At 43.0% G+C, this 25293-nt stretch overlaps 1 protein-coding gene across 1 annotated transcript in view; it reads right to left on the bottom strand.

Annotated features, from left to right (window-relative positions):
* Positions 1-25293, bottom strand: part of ddx46 (DEAD (Asp-Glu-Ala-Asp) box polypeptide 46) — a 99735-nt gene that overhangs the window by 61686 nt on the left and 12756 nt on the right. Inside the window, exons 2-9 of the mRNA XM_068043702.1 lie at positions 20878-21069; positions 18778-18816; positions 17031-17159; positions 14179-14266; positions 11816-11981; positions 9655-9803; positions 5587-5700; positions 5296-5461 (exon numbers count right to left, since the gene is read on the bottom strand). Coding sequence (XP_067899803.1) covers positions 5296-5461; positions 5587-5700; positions 9655-9803; positions 11816-11981; positions 14179-14266; positions 17031-17159; positions 18778-18816; positions 20878-21069 — 1043 coding nt within the window. The remainder of the gene's footprint in view (positions 1-5295; positions 5462-5586; positions 5701-9654; positions 9804-11815; positions 11982-14178; positions 14267-17030; positions 17160-18777; positions 18817-20877; positions 21070-25293) is intronic.

The following is a 25293-nucleotide window of genomic DNA, read 5'->3' on the forward strand; positions in this document are numbered from 1 at the left end:
TCGTAACAGCAACCTTAAAGCCAAGTGTCAGATATGCCATCTTTTATGAGATGTTAAACTGAGGCTCGTTGCCACATAAAAGATACCATGGCATTCTTCAAAGAAAAACAGGGGGAATTCTCCCTGTGATCTTGCCAACATTTATCCTTCAACCAGACCACTTAAAAAGATTATCTGGCCATTTATCTCATTGCAGTATGTGGGACCTTGCTGTGTGCAAATCGGTTGCCACTGTTGCCTTCATTACAACTGTGACTACACTTCAAACGTACTTAGGAACAGTCTTAATGGAAACAGTGGAAGTCCATAGAGACTTGGACGGTGGGGGTCGGGTGGGAGGGCGGGCGCGGTCCAGGTACATAAATCATTAAAATGTCATGAACAGGTACAGAAATTAATCAAAAAGACTAATGGAATGCTAGCCTTTATATCTAGAGGACGAGAATACAAGGGGGCAGGAGTCATTCTACACTATACAAAGCCCTGATTAGACTATAATTGGAGTAGAGAGTAGTTCTGGGCACGACATCTTACGAAAGATAGACTGGTCTCGGAAGGAATGCAGTGCAGATTTACTCGAATGATACATAGATTCCAAGGGTTAAATTATGAGGAGAAATTATATAAACTAAGGTTGTATTCTCTGAAATTTAGAAGGTTAAGGGGTGGCTGATCAACATTTTCAAGATATTATGGGAAACAGATAGAGATAAACTATTTCCAGTAGTTGGGGAGTCTAGGATTAGAGGCCACGGTCTAAAAATTGGAACCAGACCTTTCAGGAGTGAAATTAGGGTGGTAGAAGTTTGGAACTATCTTCTGCAAACAGCAATTCATGCTACATCAACTGTTAATTTCAAAACTAGGATTAATAGATTTTTGTTAACCAAAGGTATTAAGGGATTTGTGGCAAAGGTAGGTATACGGAGCATCAGGTTCGAGAAGCTAAATGGCCTACTTTTGTTCCTACTTGATGGTTACAAAGCACTTTAGGACATCTTGAGGAATTGAAAGTTGCTATGACACGCTGTAGTTGTAGGACACTGTTTACTCAACGGCACTAAACTGTAATCAATACTGATTCAGTACTGCAAATCGCAATTGTCCAGTTGGTATTTTGTTTTTCCATCTGGTTGTGGTGTTTTTACAACTTCTTTTTCAGGGTTTTCACTTGATCTCTAGGGCAGCCGAGGCTCCCCACAAGCCCGTTTTCATCTACTCAATTTTCAGCTATGGTTTACCTGTTCCATACCCGCCCTGTATAGACGGCCTTAAGCCTATTGCCTGTGCCTAAGCACCAAGCTACCTATTGGCTCCAGGTTTGTGTTGGAACCATTTTCCATTCTACAGTGGTGCAATGGTAATATCACTGAACAAGTAATCCAGAGGCGCAGGCTAACGCCCTGAGGACATGGGTTCAAATCCCACCACAGCATCTGCTGGAATTTAAATTCAATCAATTGATAAAAATCTGGAATTGAAAGTTTGTCTCAGTTATGGTGCCATTAAACTATCATTGATTGTTGTAAAACCCATCTGGTTCACTAATGTCCTATAGGGAAGGAAATTTGCCATCCTTACCTAGTCTGCTCTCCATGTAACTCCAGACCAACAGCAAAGTGGTTGACTCTTAACTGCCCTCTGTTATCAAGGACAATTAGGAATGGGCAGCAACAAATGCTGGCCTTGCCAGCAACACCCACATCCCATGAAAGAATAAAAAAAAGCTATGATCATGCTTTGAGCCTGCTGCCTTGGACCTTGCATCTCCCACTTGACATCTTCCACTTATGAATTCCACTTATGGCGGCACAGTGGCGCAGCGGTTAGCACCACAGCCTCACAGCTCCAGGGACTTGGGTTCGATTCTGGGTACTGCCTGTGCGGAGTTTGCAAGTTCTCCCTGTGACCGCGTGGGTTTTCGCCGGGTGCTCCGGTTTCCTCCCACAGCCAAAGACTTGCAGGTGATAGGTAAATTGGCCATTGTAGATTGCCCCTAGTGTAGGTAGGTGGTAGGAAATATGGGATTACTGTTCTTCTTTCGGGCCTCCTTATCTCGAGAGACAATGGATACACGCCTGGAGGTGGTCAGTGGTTTGTGAAGCAGCGCCTGGAGTGGCTATAAAGGCCAATTCTAGAGTGACAGGCTCTTCCACAGGTGCTGCAGAGAAATTTGTTTGTTGGGGCTGTTGCACAGTTGGCTCTCCCCTTGCGCCTGTCTTTTTTCCTGCCAACTACTAAGTCTCTTCGACTCACCACATTTTAGCCCTGTCTTTATGGCTGCCCGCCAGCTCTGGCGAACGCTGGCAACTGACTCCCACGACTTGTGATCAATGTCACAGGATTTCATGTCGCGTTTGCAGACGTCTTTAAAGCAGAGACGTGGACGGCCGGTGGGTCTGATACCAGTGGCGAGCTCGCTGTACAACGTGTCTTTGGGGATCCTGCCATCTTCCATGCGGCTCACATGGCCAAGCCATCTCAAGCGCCGCTGACTCAGTAGTGTGTACAAGCTGGGGATGTTGGCCACCTCGAGGACTTCTGTGTTGGAGATACGGTCCTGCCACCTGATGCCAAGTATTCTCTGGAGGCAGCGAAGATGGAATGAATTGAGACGTCGCTCTTGGCTGGCATACGTTGTCCAGGCTTCGCTGCCATACAGCAAGGTACTGAGGACACAGGCCTGATACACTCGGACTTTTGTGTTCCGTGTCAGTGCACCATTTTCCCACACTCTCTTGGCCAGTCTGGACATAGCAATGGAAGCCTTTCCCATGCGCTTGTTGATTTCTGCATCTAGAGACAGGTTACTGGTGATAGTTGAGCCTAGGTAGGTGAACTCTTGAACCATTTCAAGCGTGGTCGCCAATATTGATGGATGGAGCATTTCTGACGTCCTGCCCCACAATGTTCGTTTTCTTGAGGCTGATGGTTAGGCCAAATTCATTGCAGGCAGCCGCAAACCTCTCGATGAGACTCTGCAGGCACTCTTCAGTGTGAGATGTTAAAGCAACATTGTCAGCAAAGAGGAGTTCCCTGATGAGGACTTTCCGTACTTTGGACTTCGCTCTTAGACGGGCAAGGTTGAACAACCTGCCCCCTGATCTTGTGTGGAGAAAAATTTCTTCTTCAGAGGACTTGAACGCAAGTGAAAGCAGCAGGGAGAAGAAAATCCCAAAAAGTGTGGGTGCGAGAACACAGCCCTGTTTCACGCCACTCAGGATAGGAAAGGGCTCTGATGAGGAGCCACCATGTTGAATTGAGCCTTTCATATTGTCATGGAATGAGGTGATGATACTTAGTAGCTTTGGTGGACATCCGATCTTTTCTAGTAGTCTGAAGAGACCACGTCTGCTGACGAGGTCAAAGGCTTTGGCGAGATCAATGAAAGCAACGTAGAGGGGCATCTGTTGTTCACGGCATTTTTCCTGTATCTGACGAAGGGAGAACAGCATGCCAACGGTCGATCTCTCTGCACGAAAGCCACACTGTGCCTCAGGGTAGACGCGCTCGGCCAGCTCCTGGAGCCTATTCAGCGCGACTCGAGCAAAGACTTTCCCCACTATGCTGAGCAGGGAGATTCCACGGTAGTTGTTGCAGTCACCGCGGTCACCTTTGTTTTTATAGAGGGTGATGATATTGGCATCGCGCATGTCCTGTGGTACTGCTCCCTCGTCCCAGCACAGGCAAAGCAGTTCATGTAGTTCTGGGAGTATAGCAGGCTTGGCACTCTTGATTATTTCAGGGGCAATGCTGTCCTTCCCAGGGGCTTTTCCGCTGGCTAGAGAATCAATGGCATCACTGAGTTCCGATTTGGTTGGCTGTATGTCCAGCTCATCCATGACTGGTAGAGGCTGGGCTGCATTGAGGGCAGTCTCAGTGACAGCATATATTTAGTATAAATGGGTGGTTGTTGGTCGGCACAGACTCGGTGGGCAGCAGGGCCTGTTTCAGTGCTGTATCTCTAAATAAATAAAATAAAATTCTCCCTCCCTTTCTGACCTCTTGATCCCCTATCCATCATCCACACTTATGTGCCACCCTCCTGCCCTCTGAAAGTTCTTTCCAAACATCAGATGGCTAGACCAGCAATAAAACCTTTAAAAACATAAATCCTTTATAAGCACTTAAAAGTGAATATACTAGATAAATACATATTACTGCAAACAGACGAAAATGACAGGCAAGAAAAGTCCATCAAAGCCTGCTCCATAAAGTCCTGATGCATCATGATGAGACATCCCTACCACAAGCAGTCATGCAATCTCCTGGGAGAGGCAAAAGGCCAGATAAAAACTCCTGTCCAATTAGGGATTTAAGAAAAAGGAAAATTCCACACTGCCCCCTTCACTCCAGGCAATCGATAACTGGTCTAGAAGGTAATGTTGGTCATGCTTATATTATCTTGTATTTTATCTAGCTTTTAAATGTGATCGCTGCTCAGCCAAGAAATGGGCCTGCTCTCTTTTGAAGGTATACAAAGTCAGCAATCAACACATGAGCCAGCAACTTGTTCTGCAAAAAGAGCTGCCAAATATCTAACCTAGCCTTCCAAAACTTAAGGTACATTGTTTAGTAAGATACTTAACAGTCAAAGAGCTTTTTTATTTAAAACTGCAGTCATTTTAAAGAGGCTTTTTCTTCGACACATCTTCCACACTGCTGCAGGTGGGCCAACAAAATCTTCTATGGGGGTCTGTTTACATGATCACCGGGACAGCAAAACAAAATATCTCCAATTCATTGTCAGCAATGATAGAAGATCTTCCAGTAATATTTTAAATATCTTGCATTTGGCCGACATTTCCTGTCACCATTAAGCTTACTTTCTGTGTGACGATTTTGAGTCATGTTTTTGAAACGTTAAACCGAGGTCACATCTATTCAAAAAGATGCAGGGAAGTTTCCCCAGTATCCAGGCCAACATTTAGCCCTCAACCAACACCACAACAGACTGTACTGCTGGATATGAACTTTTAGTTGATAGCCTGTGCAAAAACAACTGTAGTCATCAGGTGAAGTGGAAGTTAACAGCAGGGGATAACTGGGCCAGGGTATGCAGACATCAGTCAGTAAAGTTAAACGTTCTGTCAAAAATTTGACTATAAATTTCTTCGTACACATTTAGCATGTAAACTAAAAAAAAAGAAGTATGTGGGTGTTCTATTACAGCTATGTCCCCTGCCCAAGGAACTGATCACTGTTCATGATTGTATTCCAAAAAATCACAAAGGAAAACATGGCAGGATACTCATCTCAGATGCAATGCCACCTGCCAGCATTGTAAATACTAACCGTCTGTAGTCATTTTAGCGAGTTCAGGAACTTCAACATAAAAGTTCTTTCGATAGGCTTCATATTCTATCTTTCCATGATCCACAGGTTCTAGTAGCTTCCTCTGTTTAGTTTGATACCCTGTAAGTGCAGTCTGAAGGTCAACTTCTTCCTCCTCTGAGGAATACTGCTCAGTTTAAAAAAGACAAAAATGACTACATTTGTAAACACAACTAGAAGAGTTTGAATTGAGTTTGAATTTCAAATTGCAAACACAAAAAAATCTGAAATGTTTCCAGCGTTCTTTTTTACCTCCATTGCATCCTGGTCATTCTCCATCAGCTCTCCTTTCTTTTTCTCCATGTCAGAATATGGTTTTTTGGTAGTCACCACAGTCATGACTTTCATAACAGTTGCACCTGATTTCTGGAAATGAAAAACATGGTATTACTTACAAATGCTGGACACAGATACAATGAGGAAAACTGTAGCAGGGCTGCTTATAACAAAGACAGTATCATTCATTTAACTAGCTGAACCTGATGAGCATAAAACACTAATGAGTGATGTTTTCCTCTCAAATAATATATCACTGGGATAATTTTTTTTTTTATTCATTCATGGGATGCGGGTGTCGCTGGCCAGGCGAGCATTTATTGCCCATCCCTAATTGCCCTCGAGAAGGTGGTGGTGAGCTACCTTCTTGAACTGCTGCAGTCCATGTGGGGTAGATACACCCACAGTGCTGTCAGGAAGGGAGTTCCAGGATTTTGACCCAGCAACAGTGAAGGAACGGCGATATGGCTCCAAGTCAGGATGGTGTGTGACTTGGAGGGGAACTTGCAGGTGGTGGTGTTCCCATGCAATTGCTGCCCTTGTCCTTCTAGTTGGTAGTGGTCACGGGTTTGGAAGGTGCTGTCTAAGGAGCCTTGGTGCGTTGCTGCAGTGCATCTTGTAGATGGTACACACTGCTGCCACTGTGCGTCGGTGGTGAAGGGAGTGAATGTTTGTAGATGGGGTGCCAATCAAGCGGGCTGCTTTGTCCTGGATGGTGTTGAGCTTCTTGAGTGTTGTGGAAGCTGCACCCATCCAGGCAAGTGGAGAGTATTCCATCACACTCCTGACTTGTGCCTTGTAGATGGTGGACAGGCTTTGGGGAGTCAGGAGGTGAGTTACTCGCCGCAGGATTCCTAGCCTCTGACCTGCACTTGTAGCCACGGTATTTATATGGCTACTCCAGTTCAGTTTCTGTTCAATGGTAGCCCCTAGGATGTTGATAGTGGGGGATTCAGCAATGGTAATGCCATTGAATGTCAAGGGGAGATGGTTAGATTCTCTCTTGTTGGAGATGGTCATTGCCTGGCACTTGTGTGGCGCGAATGTTACTTGCCACTTATCAGCCCAAGCCTGGATATTGTCCAAGTCTTGCTACATTTCTACACGGACTGCTTCAGTATCTGAGGAGGCACGAATGGTACTGAACATTGTGCAATCATCAGCAAACATCCCCACTAATGACCTCTTGATTGAAGGAAGGTCATTGATGAAGCAGCTGAAGATGATTGGGCCTCGGACACTACCCTGACGAACTCCTGCAGTGATGTCCTGGAGCTCAGATGATTGACCTCCAACATCCACAGCCATCTTCCTTTGCGCTAGGTATGACTCCAATCAGCGGAGGGCTTTCCCCCTGATGCCCATTGACCTCAGTTTTGCTAGGGCTCCCTGATGCCATACTCGGTCAAATGCTGCCTTGATGTCAAGAGCAGCCACTCTCACCTCACCTCTTGAGTTCAGCTCTTTTGTCCATGTTTGAACCAAGGCTGAAATGAGGTCAGGAGCTGAGTGGCCCTGGCGGAACCCAAACTGAGCGTCACTGAGCAGGTTATTGCTAAGCAAGTGCCGCTTGATGGCACTGTTGATGACACCTTCCATCATTTTACTGATGATTGAGAGTAGGCTGATGGGGCGGTAATTGGCCGGGTTGGACTAGTCCTGCTGTTTGTGTACAGGACATACCTGGGCAATTTGCCACATTGCAGGGTAGATGCCAGTGTTGTAGCTGTACTGGAACAGCTTGGATAGGGGCACGGCCAGCTCGGGAGCACAGATCTTCAGCATTATTGCCGGAATATTGTCAGGGCCCAAAGCCTTTGCCTTCAGTCGTTTCTTGATATCACGTGGAGTGAATCGAATTGTCTGAAGTCTGGCATCTGTGATGCTGGGGACTTCAGGAGGAGGCTGAGATGGATCACCAACTCGGCACTTCTGGCTGAAGATTGTTGCAAATGCTTCAGCCTTATCTGTTGCTCTGATTGTGCTGGGCTCCCCCATCATTGAGGATGGGGATATTTGTGGAGCCACCTCCTCCAGTTAGTTATTTAATTGTCCAACACCATTCACACCTGGATGTGGCAGGACTGTCGAGCTTCGATCTGATCCGTTGGTTACAGGATCACTTAGCTCTGTCTATTGCATGCTGCTTACGCAGTTTGGCACACAGATAGTCCTGTGTTGCAGCTTCACCAGGTTGACACCTCATTTTGAGGTATGCCTGGTGCTGCTCCTGGCATGCTGTCCTGTACTCTTCATCGAACCAGGGTTGGTCTCCTGGCTTGATGGTAATGGTAGAGTAGGGGATATGCCGGGCCATGAGGTTGCAGATTGTGGTGAGTACAATTCTGCTGCTGCTGAGGGTCCAGAGCGCCTCATGGATGCCCAGTTTTGCATTGCTAGATCGGTTCGAAACCTATCCCATTTAGCACAGTGGTAGTGCCACACAACACGAAGGAGGGTATCCTCAATGTGAAGGCAGGACTTAGTCTCCACAACGACTGTGCGGTGGTCACTCCTACCAATACGGTCATGGACAGATGCATCTGCGGCAGGCAGATTGGTGAGAAAAAGGTCAAGTATGTTTTCCCCTCTTGTTGGTTCCCTCTCCACCTGCCGCATACCCAGTCTAGCAGATATGTCCTTTAGGTAATGGTATAACATTCAATGTATCACACTGGTATACAGTAGAATGGACTGCTCATGGACAATTTAGAATCCTCCTCTACATAGTGAGTTGTATGCAATGAATTTTTACGGTTCTGACTGATCCATTTGGATTACCAAAACAAGTTTTTTCCAACTTAAAAATAAGATATTCTTTCAGAAAATCAGTCGGACTCCTGCTGGTCTCCTGGACGTGAAACCACGACTCCACTGATTTCAGAATATCAGAGCTACAGGGATGGTAAATTCCATCAGGTACTGCACCTCTAGATATATGTTTAACCACCTGGATCAAAGATCTATCATATACAAAATCAATTGATTGTGCACATTGCATCTTGAATGGTTATTGCAAAACCAAACCTTGGTTCCTGCTGGACTTCTGACTCCAACAAAAATTCTTGCAGATAAACAAGCTTCCACTGTAGTTTGAAAAGCATCTCATGATAGAGATTATTGCACTCAACACCATTTCACCATATCTTTACCTCAGTTATTACATAGAATGGAAATATCACCACTATTTTAAGAATAAAAAAGCTTTTTTATATTTTGCCTGACAGATGCAATTATCATCCTGGAGTTTTGCATTTAGTACTCAGGAGAGATGTGCTGTCCCCACCAGACATTACAAACATATGACTTAGGAGCAGGAGTAGGCTACTTGGCCTGTCAAGCCTGCTCCGCCATTCAATAAAATCATGGCTGATCTGATTGTAACCTCAACTCCATATTCCCACCTACCCCCAATAACCTTTTACCCCCTTGCTTATCAAGAATCTATCTACCTCTGCCTTGAAAATATTCAAAGACTCTCCTTCCACTGCCTTTTGAGGAAGAGAGTTCCAAGGACTCTCGACCCTCAGAGAAAAAAATTCTCCTCATCTCTGGCTTAAATGAGTAACCCCTAGTTCTAGATTTTCCCACAGGAGGAAGAATTCTTTCCACATCCACCCTGTCAAGACCCCTCAGGATCTTATATGTTTCAATCAAGTCACCTCTTGCTCTTCTAAACTCCAGCAGATATAAGCCTAGCCTGTCCAATTACTCTGGACTACCTCCAATGTCTATCCATAGTCAACTGAAACTGGAAACATGCAGCCAGATGATTAAGCTGTTTTAGACTCTTCACATAAGAGCAGGAACCAAGTTTCCATGAGATACTTCACCTGGAGTTCCAGCAAAGGACCAATTTTACAGATATAAGTTGTTAAAGGCAAATTCAAGATTTATCTAAAAAGTAAGCAAACATTTTCAGCTAACAAGAAACTGGGAAAGCATCGGCAAGTTTGAACCAGCTGAGTAGTTTGAACCAGCATTAATAACACTAAAGCAAATCGTCCTCTTTGAAAGGGAGACTTTCTATAAAAATAACCTTACCTTTTCACTTCCTCCTTTCACACTTCCTATGTTAAATTTCTTCACTTCTTCCTTTATATCTTCCATATAAGCATCTAATGGATCCAATTCTTCATTGTCATCGTCGCCTTCTTCTTTCCTTTCACCCTCTATGATTTCATCTTCATCATCTGTTCAAATAAAAAGTGAAATCTAACACTTAAATTACATACACAGCCAATACATAAATCAATAATAGTGAAGTGTTATACAGCATAAACTGCCAGGAAAAAACCTTACTATGGAGATCAGAATCAAGTTAAAGACATGGGAATTAGACAGTATGGATTAATACACTGTTTATTCCCTTCTAATAGTTTTCTTTCACCTTCAGTTGCAAGAGTCCTGAGTCAAAAGCATTTGGGGCATTCTCCATGAAACTTGTTCTTCATCTTAGCTCAGAGAACAAGATTAGCCACAATTCAACACAGTCGGCAATCTTAATTAGCACATCCAGCACGGAAACGGACCTTTTCCGCTTGAGCCTCTGCATATCCTTCCTCATCTAACTCGATCAGCACAACCCTCCATTCTCTTCTCCTTAAATGCATATACTATTCACTTCAACTACTCCCCATGGTGGTGAGTTCGACATTCTCTCCAATTTCTGGGTAAAGAAATGTCTTGCGAATTCCCTATTTGATTTCTTGATGACTACCTTGCAACAATGGCCTCTAGTTTTGCTCTTCCCCACAAGTGGAACCACTGTCCTTGTGTCTACTCTATTAAAATCTTACACAATTTTCAAGACCTCTATTAGGTCACCTTTCAGCCTTCTCTTTTGCTTGCTCACCCTTTCCTGATTGGTATAACCTCGCAGTTCTGATATCATCCTTGTGAATCTTTTAGCACCCCCTCCAGTGCCTCTATATCCTTTTTATAATATGGCGACCAAACTGTCCACGGTACTCCAAGTGTGCTCCAACCAAGGCTCGATCCAAATTTAGCATAACCTCTCTACTTTTCAATTATATTTCACTAGAAATAAAATTCTGGTGCTTGGTTTGCCTTTTTAAAGGACTTACTAACCTGCATCGCTACTTTGTGATTTGTGTATTTGCACTCTCCAATCCCTTTGCTCCCGTATCCTATTTAGATTCTTATTTTCCAACCAATATGTGACGTCCTTATTTTTCTTACCAAAATGTAATACCTCACACTTATCCACAATGATTTCTATTTTTCTATTTCATATGCCTAGGTAAAGTGGAAAATTTGCAGTGGTATGTGATAGGGTGCTTTTTGAAGGTTGTTACTATGACTTCCAAGTCAATATTATACCCAGAGCATTATACCTGGTTGTAAAAATTACAGAGCAAGTGAAAAGCACTCTGATTCAACATCAAATCAAATAGTTGCTACGGATTACAGCAGCACTGTGTTCATACCAAGTACAAGTGCCCCAAAATAATATAACATGACAATGTGGTTTGAAGTAACCTTATTTTCTGGCACAACTTCAACCCTGAGCTAGACACAAACAGATTGGATGTGCATGCAACACTGTATATTCCGGGTGCTCTAGTTTCCTTGAAAACAGTGGCATTTCCAAGTTTAAGAGGGAACTGTGCAGCCCAACTAGACATCAGCTGCCTATGGTTCACTTCCCACAGTGCGAGGCAGCAGTACTTAATATGTAGAAATATATAGGAGAACAATATTCAACTCAACCAGTTCAAGTTGACATTTATCCTCCATGCAAGCAAACAGTTTAAATCATGTTTACCCAACCGGTTTCCATATCTCTTCAACCTCTTTTCCTTCCTCCACTAATCCAATTTAATCTTGAATGTTGACCTCGTTTCTGCCTCAACCACTATTTTCCAGATGAGATGTTCAATCAAGGGCTTAACTACCTGCTCAGTTAGTAGAAGATTCCCTGCCACTAGCTGAAGCGGAGTACGGGTGCTTTCCCAATGTCCTGGCCAACATGTGTCCCTCAACTGACATCACCAAGACAGTCAATATTCTTCCTCAACCACCATTATCAAAACCCGATTAACTTGTCATTTACCTTTTTCACTGGTTGTGGGATCTTGCTGTGCATAAAATGGTTGCCATATTTGCCTATGCAACAATAGTCACTGCAATTCAAAGTACATGAAGCACTGTTTAAGATCATAAACAACCTATTAATTTTTACCATCATCATCCTCAAGGCTCCATTTTTTGCCTTGTTTCATCTCTTCAAGTTCTCTCTTTATTTCACCAATATTTTCCACAACCTTTTTGCGTTGTTCTTCCCTCCATTTTTCAACTCGTTCTTTCCGCTTTCTCATTTCTTCCTCCAATTTGCTCTGTTCAAAATTCTATGAGAATTCAAGAGATTTTAAAAGTTAAATTTAATTAAGTTCACTACGGCAGAGAAATTTGTTCAGGTACTCATTTTCTCGTTACTATCTTCTTTGGCCTCCTTATCTCGAGAGACAATGGGTAAGCGCCTGGAGGTGGTCAGTGGTGTGTGGAGCAGCACCTAGAGTGGCTATAAAGGCCAATTCAAGAGTGACGGGCTCTTCCACAGGTGCTGCAGAAAAATTTGTTTGTCGGGGCTGTTGCACAGTTGGCTCTCCCCTTGCGCTTCTGTCTTTTTTCCTGCCAACTGCTAAGTCTCTTCGACTCGCCACACTTTAACCCCACCTTTATTACTATAGTACTATATCATTAGTTAGCACCAGCCACATGTAGGTAACTGGGAATCCAGATGTGACTAATTGTATTTCTGAATATGTAAACAAAAAATAAATAATAGGCATCACTACTGGCCACATAATTTTAGTACTCACAATCACATGGCATATGCACGTGCACTTTAACCTACTTGTGCGTTCGTTGCTAAAATGGCAACATGACAATCAGACCATGCAAGTGACTTATTTTTTGTATGCTTTATTTCCTTGATCACTTGCTAAAATGGTGTACAACACAGGTGAAAAAGGGCAGACTGCAGCATCATGATAACACTAGCAACATTAGGCAGGATTTTGTTCCCAGCCTAAAGTCAGGTACTGTGACAGGGGACCGGAAAATAGGAGCGGCAGCGACACTGTGATTGTCAAACCTGATCTTCCTGGCGGCTGGGAACCTCCGTGGCGGCCCCTTAGCCGATCTGCGATGGGACCTGACTTAGCATATTTAAATAACACATTTGCATGAATTAAAATGCAAACCACAGCAATCTTACCTTCAGTTCCCGATCCTCAGTGTGACGAGCATCACACACGTGCCTTCACTTTCCCATCTAGGGAAAGCTAGTGCCACTCAGGTGAGGAAGGGGTGAACTCTGCACTCTGATAGGTATGGGGGGAAGGGAATGAACTCTGCACTCTGATGAGTATTGGTGAGGGGGGGGGGGGGTGAACTCTGCATTACATTGTATTGTTTGCAGAGCCTTTTAAATTGGCCTTTTAAAAATGGCACCAGCACTTGCTCCTTCAACATGTGACACCATGAATGGTGTCGCTGAGGCTGCCCCACCATGTGATTGGGGGGGGGACTGCCACTACGAATATGTAAAATGCCCGCCCACCTCAGATCCTGTGGGGAACAGCCATCATGTTCCATGCCCGTCACCGTTCCTGGTGGCGGGAATACAAAATCCAGCCCATTATGTGGTGGGGATTGTCATCACAGTCAGCTCAACCAATCAGAATAAACGCATCAGGCCAGAAGAAAGCAAGATGAATCAATAACGAGTAGCTCTAACCATGCAGGTCAACGCAAATGAAAAGCAGCATCCAACCACATTCTGCACAGAGAGCAGGGGTGGGTTTGGCCTGTATCATGCAAGTCAACATTCTCAGCAATCACTCTGATGAAGTTAAAGTACTGCTCACAATTGCTGGACAGAAACTCTGATGCTGCACAAAGATGCAATGTGTCTGATAAATTCAAGCTAGAATTTCAAACTTTGGTAAAGGAGAAAGACTGCAAAGTTTTGCATTGAATGGTGGTAGATCTACAAGTACAGTGCGTATTGTGTGTAGTGTATATCTAATATCAGTGCACGTGGCCAAAAGAGTGCCATTGTAGCCACACCAATAGCTCGCCAGCAATTTCTACTAAGCAACATCAAGTTAATTATCTAATTGTGGGTTTAAGCCCTGCTCCAGAAACTTAAGCGCATACTCCAGGATGACACTTCAGTGCAGTACTGAGGAGAGCCCTGAACTGTCAGAGGTGCCGTCTTTTGGCTGAGACTATGTATGCCCTCCCAGATCTACGTAAAATATCTCAAGGCATTATTCAAAGAACAGCAGGGAAGTTTACCTAGTGGTTTGGCCAACATTAATTCCTCAACCAACACTAAAACTGATTAATTGGTCATACATTTCATTGCTGTTTGTGGGTGTTTGCTGTGTGAAAATTGGCTGCCATGTTTCTCTATATTACAACAGCGACTACACTCCAAATGCACTTCATTAGCTATAAAGCAATTTGGGACTTCCTAAGGTTGTGAAAGGTGCTATTTAAATGCTAGTTCTTTCTTTCTTTCTACCTTTCACTTACACTGACATCTTTGTCGTCATCTTTCTCCTCCTTTTTCTTCTCTTTGACAGCCTCATTGGTGACTTCTACACGGTCTTTAGATTTTGATCTGTAAAATGTACAAAACATATCTTATGGATATACTGGGGATAAGTCTGATGTGAAACTGAACAATTTCAACATGAGTTAGTAACTTCCATAGGCATGACAGCTCAATGACTCCTTCATTCTATTTTCTTGGCAAATTTTTGTACTCAATTTAAAAACTAAAATAGAAACAGAAGATGCTGGAAATACTCAGCAGGTCAGGCAGCATTTGTGGAGCAAGAAACAGAGTTAATGTTTCAGGTCAATGACCTTTTGTGTACTGACAAAAGGTCAGCAACCAGAACGTTAACTCTGTCTCTCTCTCACACACACAGTACACAGATGTTGCCTGAGTATTTCCAGCATTTTCTGTTTTATTTCCGACTTCCAGCATCCACAGTATTGTGCTTTTGTATTAATAAACAATAATTTCAAACACCCGTATCAGTGCTCCCAAGTCTAGCATAGCTCAATGTAGAATAGTTCAGAAGCTTTTTGTCTTTGTAGGACACATGGCAAACCATGGAGTGCCAGGGACACATAAGCCATTTAAATTAATGCTCTTTAAACTGCACATAACTCAAACTTCTGAAAGTAAAGGATCTAGGATTTATTCAACAATGACGCTGTGAGATTAAAATTAAGGCTTCTTAAACCTCTGGACCCAAGAACAGTCGCCTCGGCTATTATACTGGACAGCCATGGAGTCTTGCCCAAACCATATAGATCAACTGGAACCTCAGAAGCCCCAACCGCAATCACATTTCTCACAACTGCCATGCTGTGAATAATGGTCAATTTAGTGTCACCTGGGTGTAGACCCATGTCTAGCAAGAACTAAATTAAGACTGACCAAACCCATTCTACATAATAGCTGTACAGCCAATGGAAAAGATCTTATCCTATTAGCCAAAGCTAGATTCAAAGTCAGTTTCCAGAAGTGAAAGGCCTTCAGCCTCACCCACTTCAGCAACTGATTTTCCAGGAGACTCTTCATGTGTAAGCCTAGAAATTCACTATTTGTGTGCTAGTTGGCTGTGGGGAATATCACAGCTAAGATTGACTATGCTGTCACCAGACAACTTCCAAAAGAATTTACAGGATTGAGAATCTGGCTGATTTCCACATCTTCCACTACCATTACTACCGGAAATGTTTAGGTTAATTATATTGCCCCATTGCTACCCCAATTCAAGGCAGTTTATATGTCATCTAGATTGGCTTAGGTCGCTTGCCATCTTTTGAGTAACTGTTGAGTGAGGAGGAAACGATAGATCAACCTGCTGCAAAACATTGCTCTCTTGTACCCAACTAGCGAGGTTGTGGACGAATGCTCAATCACTTCACACTGGGTGGGGCAAGGTTTGATACAACCAAGTGGCTTGCTAGGCCATGTCAGAGGGCAGTTAGCCATGTTGGTGTGGGACTGGAGTTACATATACACCAGAACAGGTAAGGAAAGCTGGTTCCCTTTTTTAAACCCAGCACAAGCATGATGGGCCGGATGGCCTCCTTGTGCATTGAATCATTCTGTGATAAAAGACATTAGTGAACCAGTTAGGTTCCTTCATCGTCACTGGGTCAAAATCTTGGAACTCCCTACCTAACAGGATCATTTACCTGTGGGGAAACAGTGTCTGACGGCAGGGAAGATCTGAAATTATTAACTTATTTTGTGACTTTATAACCACTAAATGAGGGGGAAGAGATGCATGAGTTGAGAAAGAAGTGAATGCAAGAACATTTTCGAAACCTTTCGTATTTTTTAAACTTTCACTTCAATGTTTATAAGCAGTCAAGAAAGCAAATATGTTAGAAATGTATAGCTAGACTTGTGATTTATAAACCAAAGGTGGGTGACACTGAAGTTGCATCAGTCTATGTTAAGGCTACATCTGGGAAAACGCAGTTTACTTCTTACCTCCTCATATACATTACTGTAGGGTGCTCAGAAAAGGACTATAAAGCTTGAATCTGGCGTGCAGAGTTATCAGGAAAGATTGTCCACCCTGAGACTTCAATTTGTGAACAGAAGGATGAATGGGAAGTTGATATAGATTTTTCAGATATCTAGAACTTGGATGCAGAAAAGTTGTGTTCACAAGGCACAAAGTTAAGGGTGTCAAATGTAAATAAAAAAGTAATTTTTAAATGATAGGGTGGTGGAATTGGGAGAACAGATCAGTGGGAGTGGGTAGTGAAAGTTTTAAAAATAGATTGAACGCATTCCTGTTAGTAAAGGAGATACAGGTCCATTAGCTCTAGAATCACAGTAAGGAATCTGTGGACGGCCATGATATGCATCAGGCACATGATTCCTCAGAACTAACAGGATCAGTGACAGATTCATGTCGTTAGTGGAGAATGCAGAATGATCAAGTGTACTTTTGGTAGAAATAGGTTCCCATATACTTAATAGTAACTTTTTCAGACCAGCACCAGCATGATGTCATTGACACGTTAAAACTAGCAGGTAGAGCAATAAAAGATTCTCAAAGTCAACTAGTTATTAAAAATATGCAATTAACACTTTTAAATTGCCCAAATAGTTAGGATATTGAATTACCAATACAGCCCATTGATTCAGGCTAATGATTACTGAAAACTCATCCCTTTTGAGTGATAGAAGAGAGAGGCTCATTCCAACTGGAGGCATATCAACTCTCCTGCACATGGGTTTATCACCCAATTCCACTTGCAATTTCAACTAAAGAACAAACTTTGGTCTTTGTTTCATTTGATATTCTAAACTGTTAAATAATACCCATTATCTTGTGATCCAATACCTTCTCTCCTTGCTCTTACTGCGACTTCGAGAGCGTGGTTGAGAGTGTGATCTACGACTTCTACCTCTGCTTACCGATCGCCGTTTTTCTCGACTGCGAGATCTCCTCCTTTCTCGACTCCTGGATCGTCTACAAGATGGAAGTGTTTACATTTTAATGACAGAGAAAACAAGAGCTAATCATCTTGGCACGGTTCTTCACATAATTAGCTTACTGCCAAATACAGCTACAACCTAATGTGAATCTTTCAAACTATTTAAATTGGTCTTGTATAGTCAAATCTAAGTGCATATAGGCATACATTTTTCCCAAATGACTTTCAATTTAGTACTGCATTAGCTACTCCTATCACATGCAAATCTGCTTAGAGATAGCTTTTTCTATCTTTCTCAACCAATTGCATAGAACAGGACCCTGCTGTAGAAATATATTAATCAACATACATGTTCAATATTGCATTGAAAAAGTTTCATCTTAAGAGAACAAAAAACTAAATTTAAGTTAGAAACAAAATATATCCTGAATGATACTTGCATTTGTATAGTGTTATTCGCGATCTTAGGATGCTAAAGCGCGTCACAGCCAACAAAGTACTTTTGAAGCGTATTCACAGTTGTAAAGTAGGCAAATGCAGCAGTCAATTTGCACTTGGCAAGGTCCCACAAACAGCAATGAGATAAATTACCAGATCATCTGTTTTTGGTGATGTTGAGTGATAAATGCTGGCTGAGACACTGGGACAAACATCCCTGCATGCCTTTGAAAAATGCCATGCAAGTTTTTACATCTATCCAAGCGGACAGACAGGGCCTCGGTTTAATTTCTCATCTGAAAGATGGCACCTCTAACAATGCAGCACTGCGCTAGTACTGTATTGAAGTTTCAGTCTACTTTATGTGCTCAAGTCTCTAGAATGGGGACCGAACCCACAACTTTCTGACCGAGAGGTGAGAGTGCTACCGCTGAGCCAATGCTAACACCTAGGCCCAGATCTTGCAGTAGTAATTACGGTAAAACTGTCCGTGTTCGCTGTCTTTACTCCTCTGAAACTGACAACAGCCTCTGGAATCTGCACAGGTGCAGTTAAAAGCAGAAATTCAGAAGCTGCTGTCAGTGATTTATGCTTTCCACTGTTGAAGTTCCCCCCTACCCCACCCCCAAAACACCTCTTACGCTATCAGTCTCATTGTAAAAACCCTTGAAAAACTTACACCTTGTTGAATGAGGTGTAACTGGGTTTTTAAATGGTGTACTATGTTCATAATTACTGCTGAAAACCCTTCTGGCCCAAAAAACCCATCTTATATTTGCGGAATGTCAAATTTCTCCATTGTGATTTTAAAAAATCACATTTTTAAAGTAATTTTTTAAAAATTTGATTATATTTCAGCTTCTATCTTAATCCCATGTGTATGTTCCTGTTTTATTTCACTCTCTAAAATTTTAATGAAAAGTGAAGGATAATCAGTACGTTTTACTTTCTGGTTTGCTGTCTGTGAGAATACTTCAATGTGATTGGCTGCTTACCCTGCTTGATGACATCACTGTTGCTGGATGCCTGGAGATCCCCTTGACTTGGCGCCAGATTCAAACTGACGTCGGGAAAAGGGAAATCCACGCCACAGAGATCACAAGATCTTTGTGGGAAGCTTTCTTTGAGGTCAGCAGCGAGCACCGTCGCTTCACCACTGACCGTGAAATCCAGGTCCTAAGGTTAAGTTTAAAGTTTAAGTTGCTATCTACTCACTTTGATATGACCACTGACATTCTGCATCTCTGTGGTATTCTGTGTAAGATAAAATTAAATAAACAATTGGAAAAGAAATTGGAAAATAACACACAGTCAAAACCAAGTTATATTCAGTTTTACATCATTGGAATATAAGAAATGGGTTAAAAATTCATCTGAAGCCTGGCTTCCCCAGGGGCTCAGTACTGCTGCTATTTGCTCTACAGATTACGGACAATAACCACAGCTGTTTTAAGGAGTTCGGCTATATTTTCCAGGTTCCTAAAACTGTGGAGTCCTCCTATTTATACAGCAACATCAAAATCTACAGCATCTGAACAACAAGAAGAAAGAGGGACAATCACCAGGCACTGCTCTGGTAGCAGCCAGCCTCAGAGCAACGTTGGCATTGGTTTGGTTGCCGAACAACCTCTTAGTCAGGGATGGAACATCATATATGTTGACCCAAAAAAAATTACTGCAGAAAAGAAAGAATCATGCATTAAATACCATCAAACACAAGCTCACGTGCATCAAACGTTATTTTAATCACCAATAATATTAAGCTGTAGTGTTCTACAACGGATTGATCACAGATGTGGAACATAGATCTGGTACATTCTATACTACTGGATGGATTTAAGAAGTCCATGTAATCCTTGAGTGAGAGTGGTGTGCACATTAATGCATAGTAAAAACCTATATTCACGCAAACTATGATATTTCAATATTGTCATCAATATTTACCAAGTGCAATGAATGCTCCGGGACATCTTACGTTGACAAAGGGACAGAGAGCTGAGTAAAGCACTCTGCAACCGCACAAATTAATCAGCAATCTACGCCACAATCTATCAGAATATACATTGGGATATCATTGTATTCCCAATGGAGGCTGTTGCTTTCAGAGGAACTTTCCTTCTAGAAATGTGAGCCACCATTCTAGTAGAAATAAAATTAATCCAAAAATTCCAGTATTAACAGCAATAGCAGGGGGATTGTACAGGTTATAATGGGTCACTGGGTAGATCAAACCAGTTCTCGATAAAACTGCTCACTTCAGTAGCCCAAGCAATTCTTTCTCTGCATATTTAAAAATGTGCCTATGCTTTAAATCATATCTATAAAATGTATTTTCTACATTTATACCAGCCATTAATTATAATTAAAGCAAATTAAAGTTTTTCTGCCTTCTCAAAAATCCTACACTAAAAGGTAGCAACAAAACAAATTTTATAGCTTATAGAATCAGCAGTAACAATATTGGACATGCATATTTATAGTTTCACCATCATTAATCATCATCTCTGATCTAAGTATTAATGAATGAAATCAGTGCAACAACTCAAAATTGCACAGATAAACCATTCTTTCACATTAAGTGGGTTTATGTAGTGTAGAAATCAAATGCTGCAAAGCCAGTCAATAATAACTTATATAGCTATTATTCGACCCATTTAGCAATGTCAAATTAGATTAAAGATTGATTCATTTTAAATAAATGGGTCTTACAATTTGGATACCATAAATAATACTAGCACACAATGTCCTGTATGGGCATACTACTGTAAATATTAAAGCTTCTACTGCTCCAAAGGTCACTTAACAACCAACTACTTTACAATTTAATTTAACTTCTGTAACTAAATAAAAACAGTCTAGTTTAAAATAAAGGGTACAGATGTCAACATATTTAGATTAAATTATTTACACTAAAAAAATTCAAAAGGATATCTAAGGTACGCAACGGAAAAGGATCTGTGGCAATTTAGAGAGAAATGTGGTTAAGTAAATAACACAAGTATATCAAACTCTGAGTAAGCTACTTATTGGATTCATCATCCACCAACAGGATACTTCCTATTTCATCAAATATTGTGCTGTGGTCGCTATCAATGTAATGTCAATTTTCCTACTGTTCTGGATTCTAAAAATGTCTAAACTTGATTTGTTACTTAACTGTTCTCATTTAGTCATTATTAGTTCTTCACCTCTAAAATGTAAATGACTTAAGACTTCCAAACAAAATTAGTTTTGAAGCTACTACATACCAGTGGAAATCTTTCCCATCACAGTAAAGAAACAGCACCACTCCTCATTTTACAAAACATTACTCACCTGAGTCGTTTTCTTTCCCGTGATCTTGACCTTTTCCTATCTCGACTACGAGAGCGATCCCTTCTCCGATCACGTTCCCTGCTTCGTGAACGACCTCTGACGTCCCCAAGTTTGGACCGCTTCTCAGCAGGCGAACGACTTCTGGAGCGACTTCCAGAACGCCCTCGGGATGCAGATCGCTTCCGATAATGCCTACAGAAACGATAAAACTTATATAAACCTTAGCTTTCAGAAGGTGGATAAGAGAGCTTCAATATATCTTGGCTCAACCAGGCAGAAAGGACGTCACGTCCGGAAACATTTCTCAACTGCAACTCACAACTTTCTGCTTTTTTCCCCAACAACTCCAATTGTACGGGCACAGTACTACAGTGGTTATGTTACTGGACTAATAATCCAGAGAACAAGAGTTCAAATCCCACCATGGCTGTTTGAAAATTTGAACTCAGTTTTAAAAATCTCAAGAGTAAAGGTCTAGCTGCCAGACTCTTGTAAAATCCCAACAATTCACGAATATGCTTCAGGGAAGTAAATCCACACCAATGTGACTCTTAACATGCCTCTAACGTGGTCTGGTCAGCTACGCCAGTTGCATCAGACCGCTACAACTGCAGTGGTTCATGAAGGCCCACCACTACCTGCTCAGTGGAACTAGGTTGGACAATAAATAGAATCATAGAATCTTATAGCACAGGACGCCATTCAACCCATCATGCCATTATCGGCTCTTTGAAAGAGATATCCAATTAGACCCTCTTCTTTCCCCATAGCCATTCAAATTTTTCTGCTTCAAGTGTTTATCCAATTCCTTCTGAAAGTTATGACTGAATCTGTTTCCACCAACCTTTCAAACAGTGCATTTCAGATCATAAGAACTTGTTGGTAAGAATTTCCCTTCTCCCCATTTCCCCTGCACTCCCCCACCCAGTTCTTCAGCGAATTATCTTAAAATCAGTGCTCTCTGATTATCAACCATCCTGTCAGTGGAAACAATTTGCATCTACTCTATTTAAACCCTTCCTTGTTTAGAACATATCTATTAAATTCTCCAGTATATTTCTCAGTTCGAAGGAGAAAAATCCAAGTCTCTTCACATAACTGAAGTACCATTCAAGTAAATCTCCTTTGCACCCTCTAAGGCCTACAACTCATTTCTACAGTGTAATGTCAGTGATTTATAAAGGGTTAGCATAACTTCTTCCTTCTACGCTATAGTGTACTTATAATCCCAGGATCCAATATTCTTTTTTAAAAATGGTGGAATTTGAATTCAATTAATAAATCTGGAATTAAAAGCTAGTCTCATGATGGCCATGAAACCATTGTCGATTGTTGTAAAAACCCATCTGGTTCACTAATGTCCTTTAGGGAAGGAAATCTGCTGTCCTTACCTAGTCTGGTCTACATGTGACTTCAGACCCACAGCAATGTGGTTGACTCTTAAATGCCCTCTGAAATGGCCCAGCAAGCCACTCAGTTGTATCTCACTGCTGCGAAGTCAATAAAACAGAATAAAACTGGACGGACCGCCCAGTATTGACCTCGGCACCGGAAACGACAACGGCAAACCCAGCCCCGTCGACCCTGAAAATTCCTCCTTACTAACATCTGGGGGCTTGTGCCAAAGTTGGGAGAGCTGTCCCACAGAGTAGTCAAGCAACAGCCTAACTTGGTCAGACTCATGGAATCATACCTTACAACGTCCCAGACACTGCCATCACTATCCCCGGGTATCCTGTCCCACCAGCAGGACAGACCCAGCAGTGGTGGTGGCACAGTGGTATACAGGACCACAGATTTCCTTCCCTAAAGGAAGGGAGTTGCCCTGGCAGTCCTCAACATCGACTCCGGACCCCATGAAGTCTCATGGCATGAGGGCAAACATGGGCAAGGAAAGCTCCTGCTGATTACCACCTACCACCCTCCCTCAGCTAATGAATCATTACTCCTCCATGTTGATCACCACTTGGAGGAAGCACCGAGGGTGGCAAAGGCACAGAAGGTACTCTGGGTGAGGGACGTCAATGTCCATCACCAAGAGTGGCTCAGTAGCACCACTATTGACTGAGATGGCCGAGTCCTAAACGACGCAGCTGCTAGACTGGGTATGCGGCAGGTGGGGAGGGAACCAACAAGAGGGAAAAACATACTTGACCTCGTCCTCACCAATCTGCCTGTCGCAGATGCATCTGTCCATCACAGTATTGGCAGGAGACACCACCACACAGTCCATGTGGAGACGAAAGCCTGCCTTCAGATTGAGGATACCCTCCATCGCGTTTGTGGCACTACCACCGTGCTAAATAGGATAGATTTCACAGATCCAGCAATGCAAAACTGGGCATCCATGAGGCGCTGTGGGCCATCAGCAGCAGCAGAATTGTACTCGTGTAACCTCATGGCCCAGCATATTCCCCACTCTACCGTTAGCATCAAGCCAGGATACCAACCCTGGTTCAATGAAGAGTGCAGGAGGGCATGCCAGGAGCAGCACCAGGCATACCTCAAAATGAGGTGTCAACCTGGTGAAGCTACAACATGGGAGTACTTGCGCGCCAAACTGCGTAAGCAGCATGCGATGGACAGAGCTAAGGGATCCCATAACCAACAGATCAGATCTAAGCTCTGCAGTCCTGCCACATCCAGCCGTGAATGGTGGTGGACAATCAAACAACTATCAGGAGGTGGTGGCTTCACAAATATACAAATATCCCCATCCTCAATGATGGGGGAGCCCAGCACATTAGTGCAAAAGATAAGGCTGAAGCATTTGCAACAATCTTCAGCCAGAAGTGTCGAGTGGATGATCCATCTCGGCCTCCTCCTTAAGGCCCCAGCATCTGATTTCAGCCAATTCGATTCACTCCGCGTGATATCAAGAAACAACTGAAGGCACTGAATACTGTAAAGGCTATGGGCCCTGACAATATTCTGGCAACAGTACTGAAGACCTGTGCTCCAGAATTTGCCGTGCCCCTAGCCAAGCTGTTCCAGTACAGCTACAACACTGGCACCTACCTGGCAATGTGGAAAACTACCCAGGTATGTCCTGTACCCAAAAAGCAGGACATAGAACAGTACAGCACAGTACAGGCCCTTCGGCCCACGATGTTGTGCCGACCCTTTAACCTACTCAACCTGGCCAATTACCACCCCATCAATCTACTCTCAATCATCAGTAAAGTGATGGAAGGTGTCATCGACAGTGCTATTAAGCAGCACTTGCTTAGCAATAACCTGCTCAGTGACGCTCAGTTTAGGTTCCACCAGGGCCACTCAGCTCCTGACCTCATTGTGGCCTTGGTTCAAACATGGACAAAAGAGCTGAGCTCAAGAGGTGAGGTGAGAGTGACTGCCCTTGACATCAAGGCAGCATTTGACCGAGTATGGCATCAAGGAGCCCTAGCAAAACTGAAGTCAATGGGAATCAGGGAGAAAACTCTCCACTGGTTGGAGTCATACCTAGCGCAAATGAAGGTGGTTGTTGTTGTTGGAGGTCAATCATCTCAGCTCCAGGCCATCACTGTAGGGGTTCCTCAGAGTAGTGCCCTAGACCCAACCATCTTCAGCTGCTTCATCAATGACCTTCCTTCAATCAAGAGGTTAGACGTGGGGAAGTTCGCCGATGATTGCACAATGTTCAGCACCATTCGCAACTCCTCAGATGCTGAAGCAGTCCGTGTAGAAACGCAGCAAGACTTGGACAATATCCAGGCTTGGGCTGGCAAGTGACAAATAACATTTGCGCCACACAAATACCAGGCAATGACAATTTCCAACAAGAGAGAGAATCTAAACATCTCCCCTTGACGTTCAAGGGCATTACGATTGCTGAATCCCCCACTATCAACATCCTAGAGGTTAACATTGACTGGAAACTGGAGTAGCCATATGAATACCATGGCTACAAAAGCAGGTCAGAAGCTAGGAATTCTGCAGTGAATAAGTCACCTCCCGACTCCCCAATGTCTGTCCACCATCTACAAGGCACAAGTCAGGAGTGTGATGGAATACACTCCACTTGCCTGGATGGGTGCAGCTCCAACAACACTCAAGAAGCTTGACACCATCCAGGACAAAGCAGCCCATTTGATTGGCACCCCATCTACAACATTCTCTCCCTCCACCACCGATGCACGATGGCAGCAGTGTGTACCATCTCCAAGATGCACTGCAGCAACACACCAAGGCTCCTTAGACAGCACCTTCCAACCCGTGATTTCTACCTAGTATAAGGGCAGCAATTGCATGGGAACACCACCATCTGCAAGTTCCCCTCCAAGTCACACACCATTCTGACTTGGAATTATATCTCCGTTCCTTCACTGTCGCTGGGTCAGAATCCTGGAACTCCCTTCCTAACAGCACTCTGGGTGTACCTACCTCACATGGACTGCAGAGGTTCAAGAAGGCAGC

This window comes from Heterodontus francisci, chromosome 12 (genome assembly GCF_036365525.1).
Source record: "Heterodontus francisci isolate sHetFra1 chromosome 12, sHetFra1.hap1, whole genome shotgun sequence".
Taxonomy (NCBI): domain Eukaryota; kingdom Metazoa; phylum Chordata; class Chondrichthyes; order Heterodontiformes; family Heterodontidae; genus Heterodontus; species Heterodontus francisci.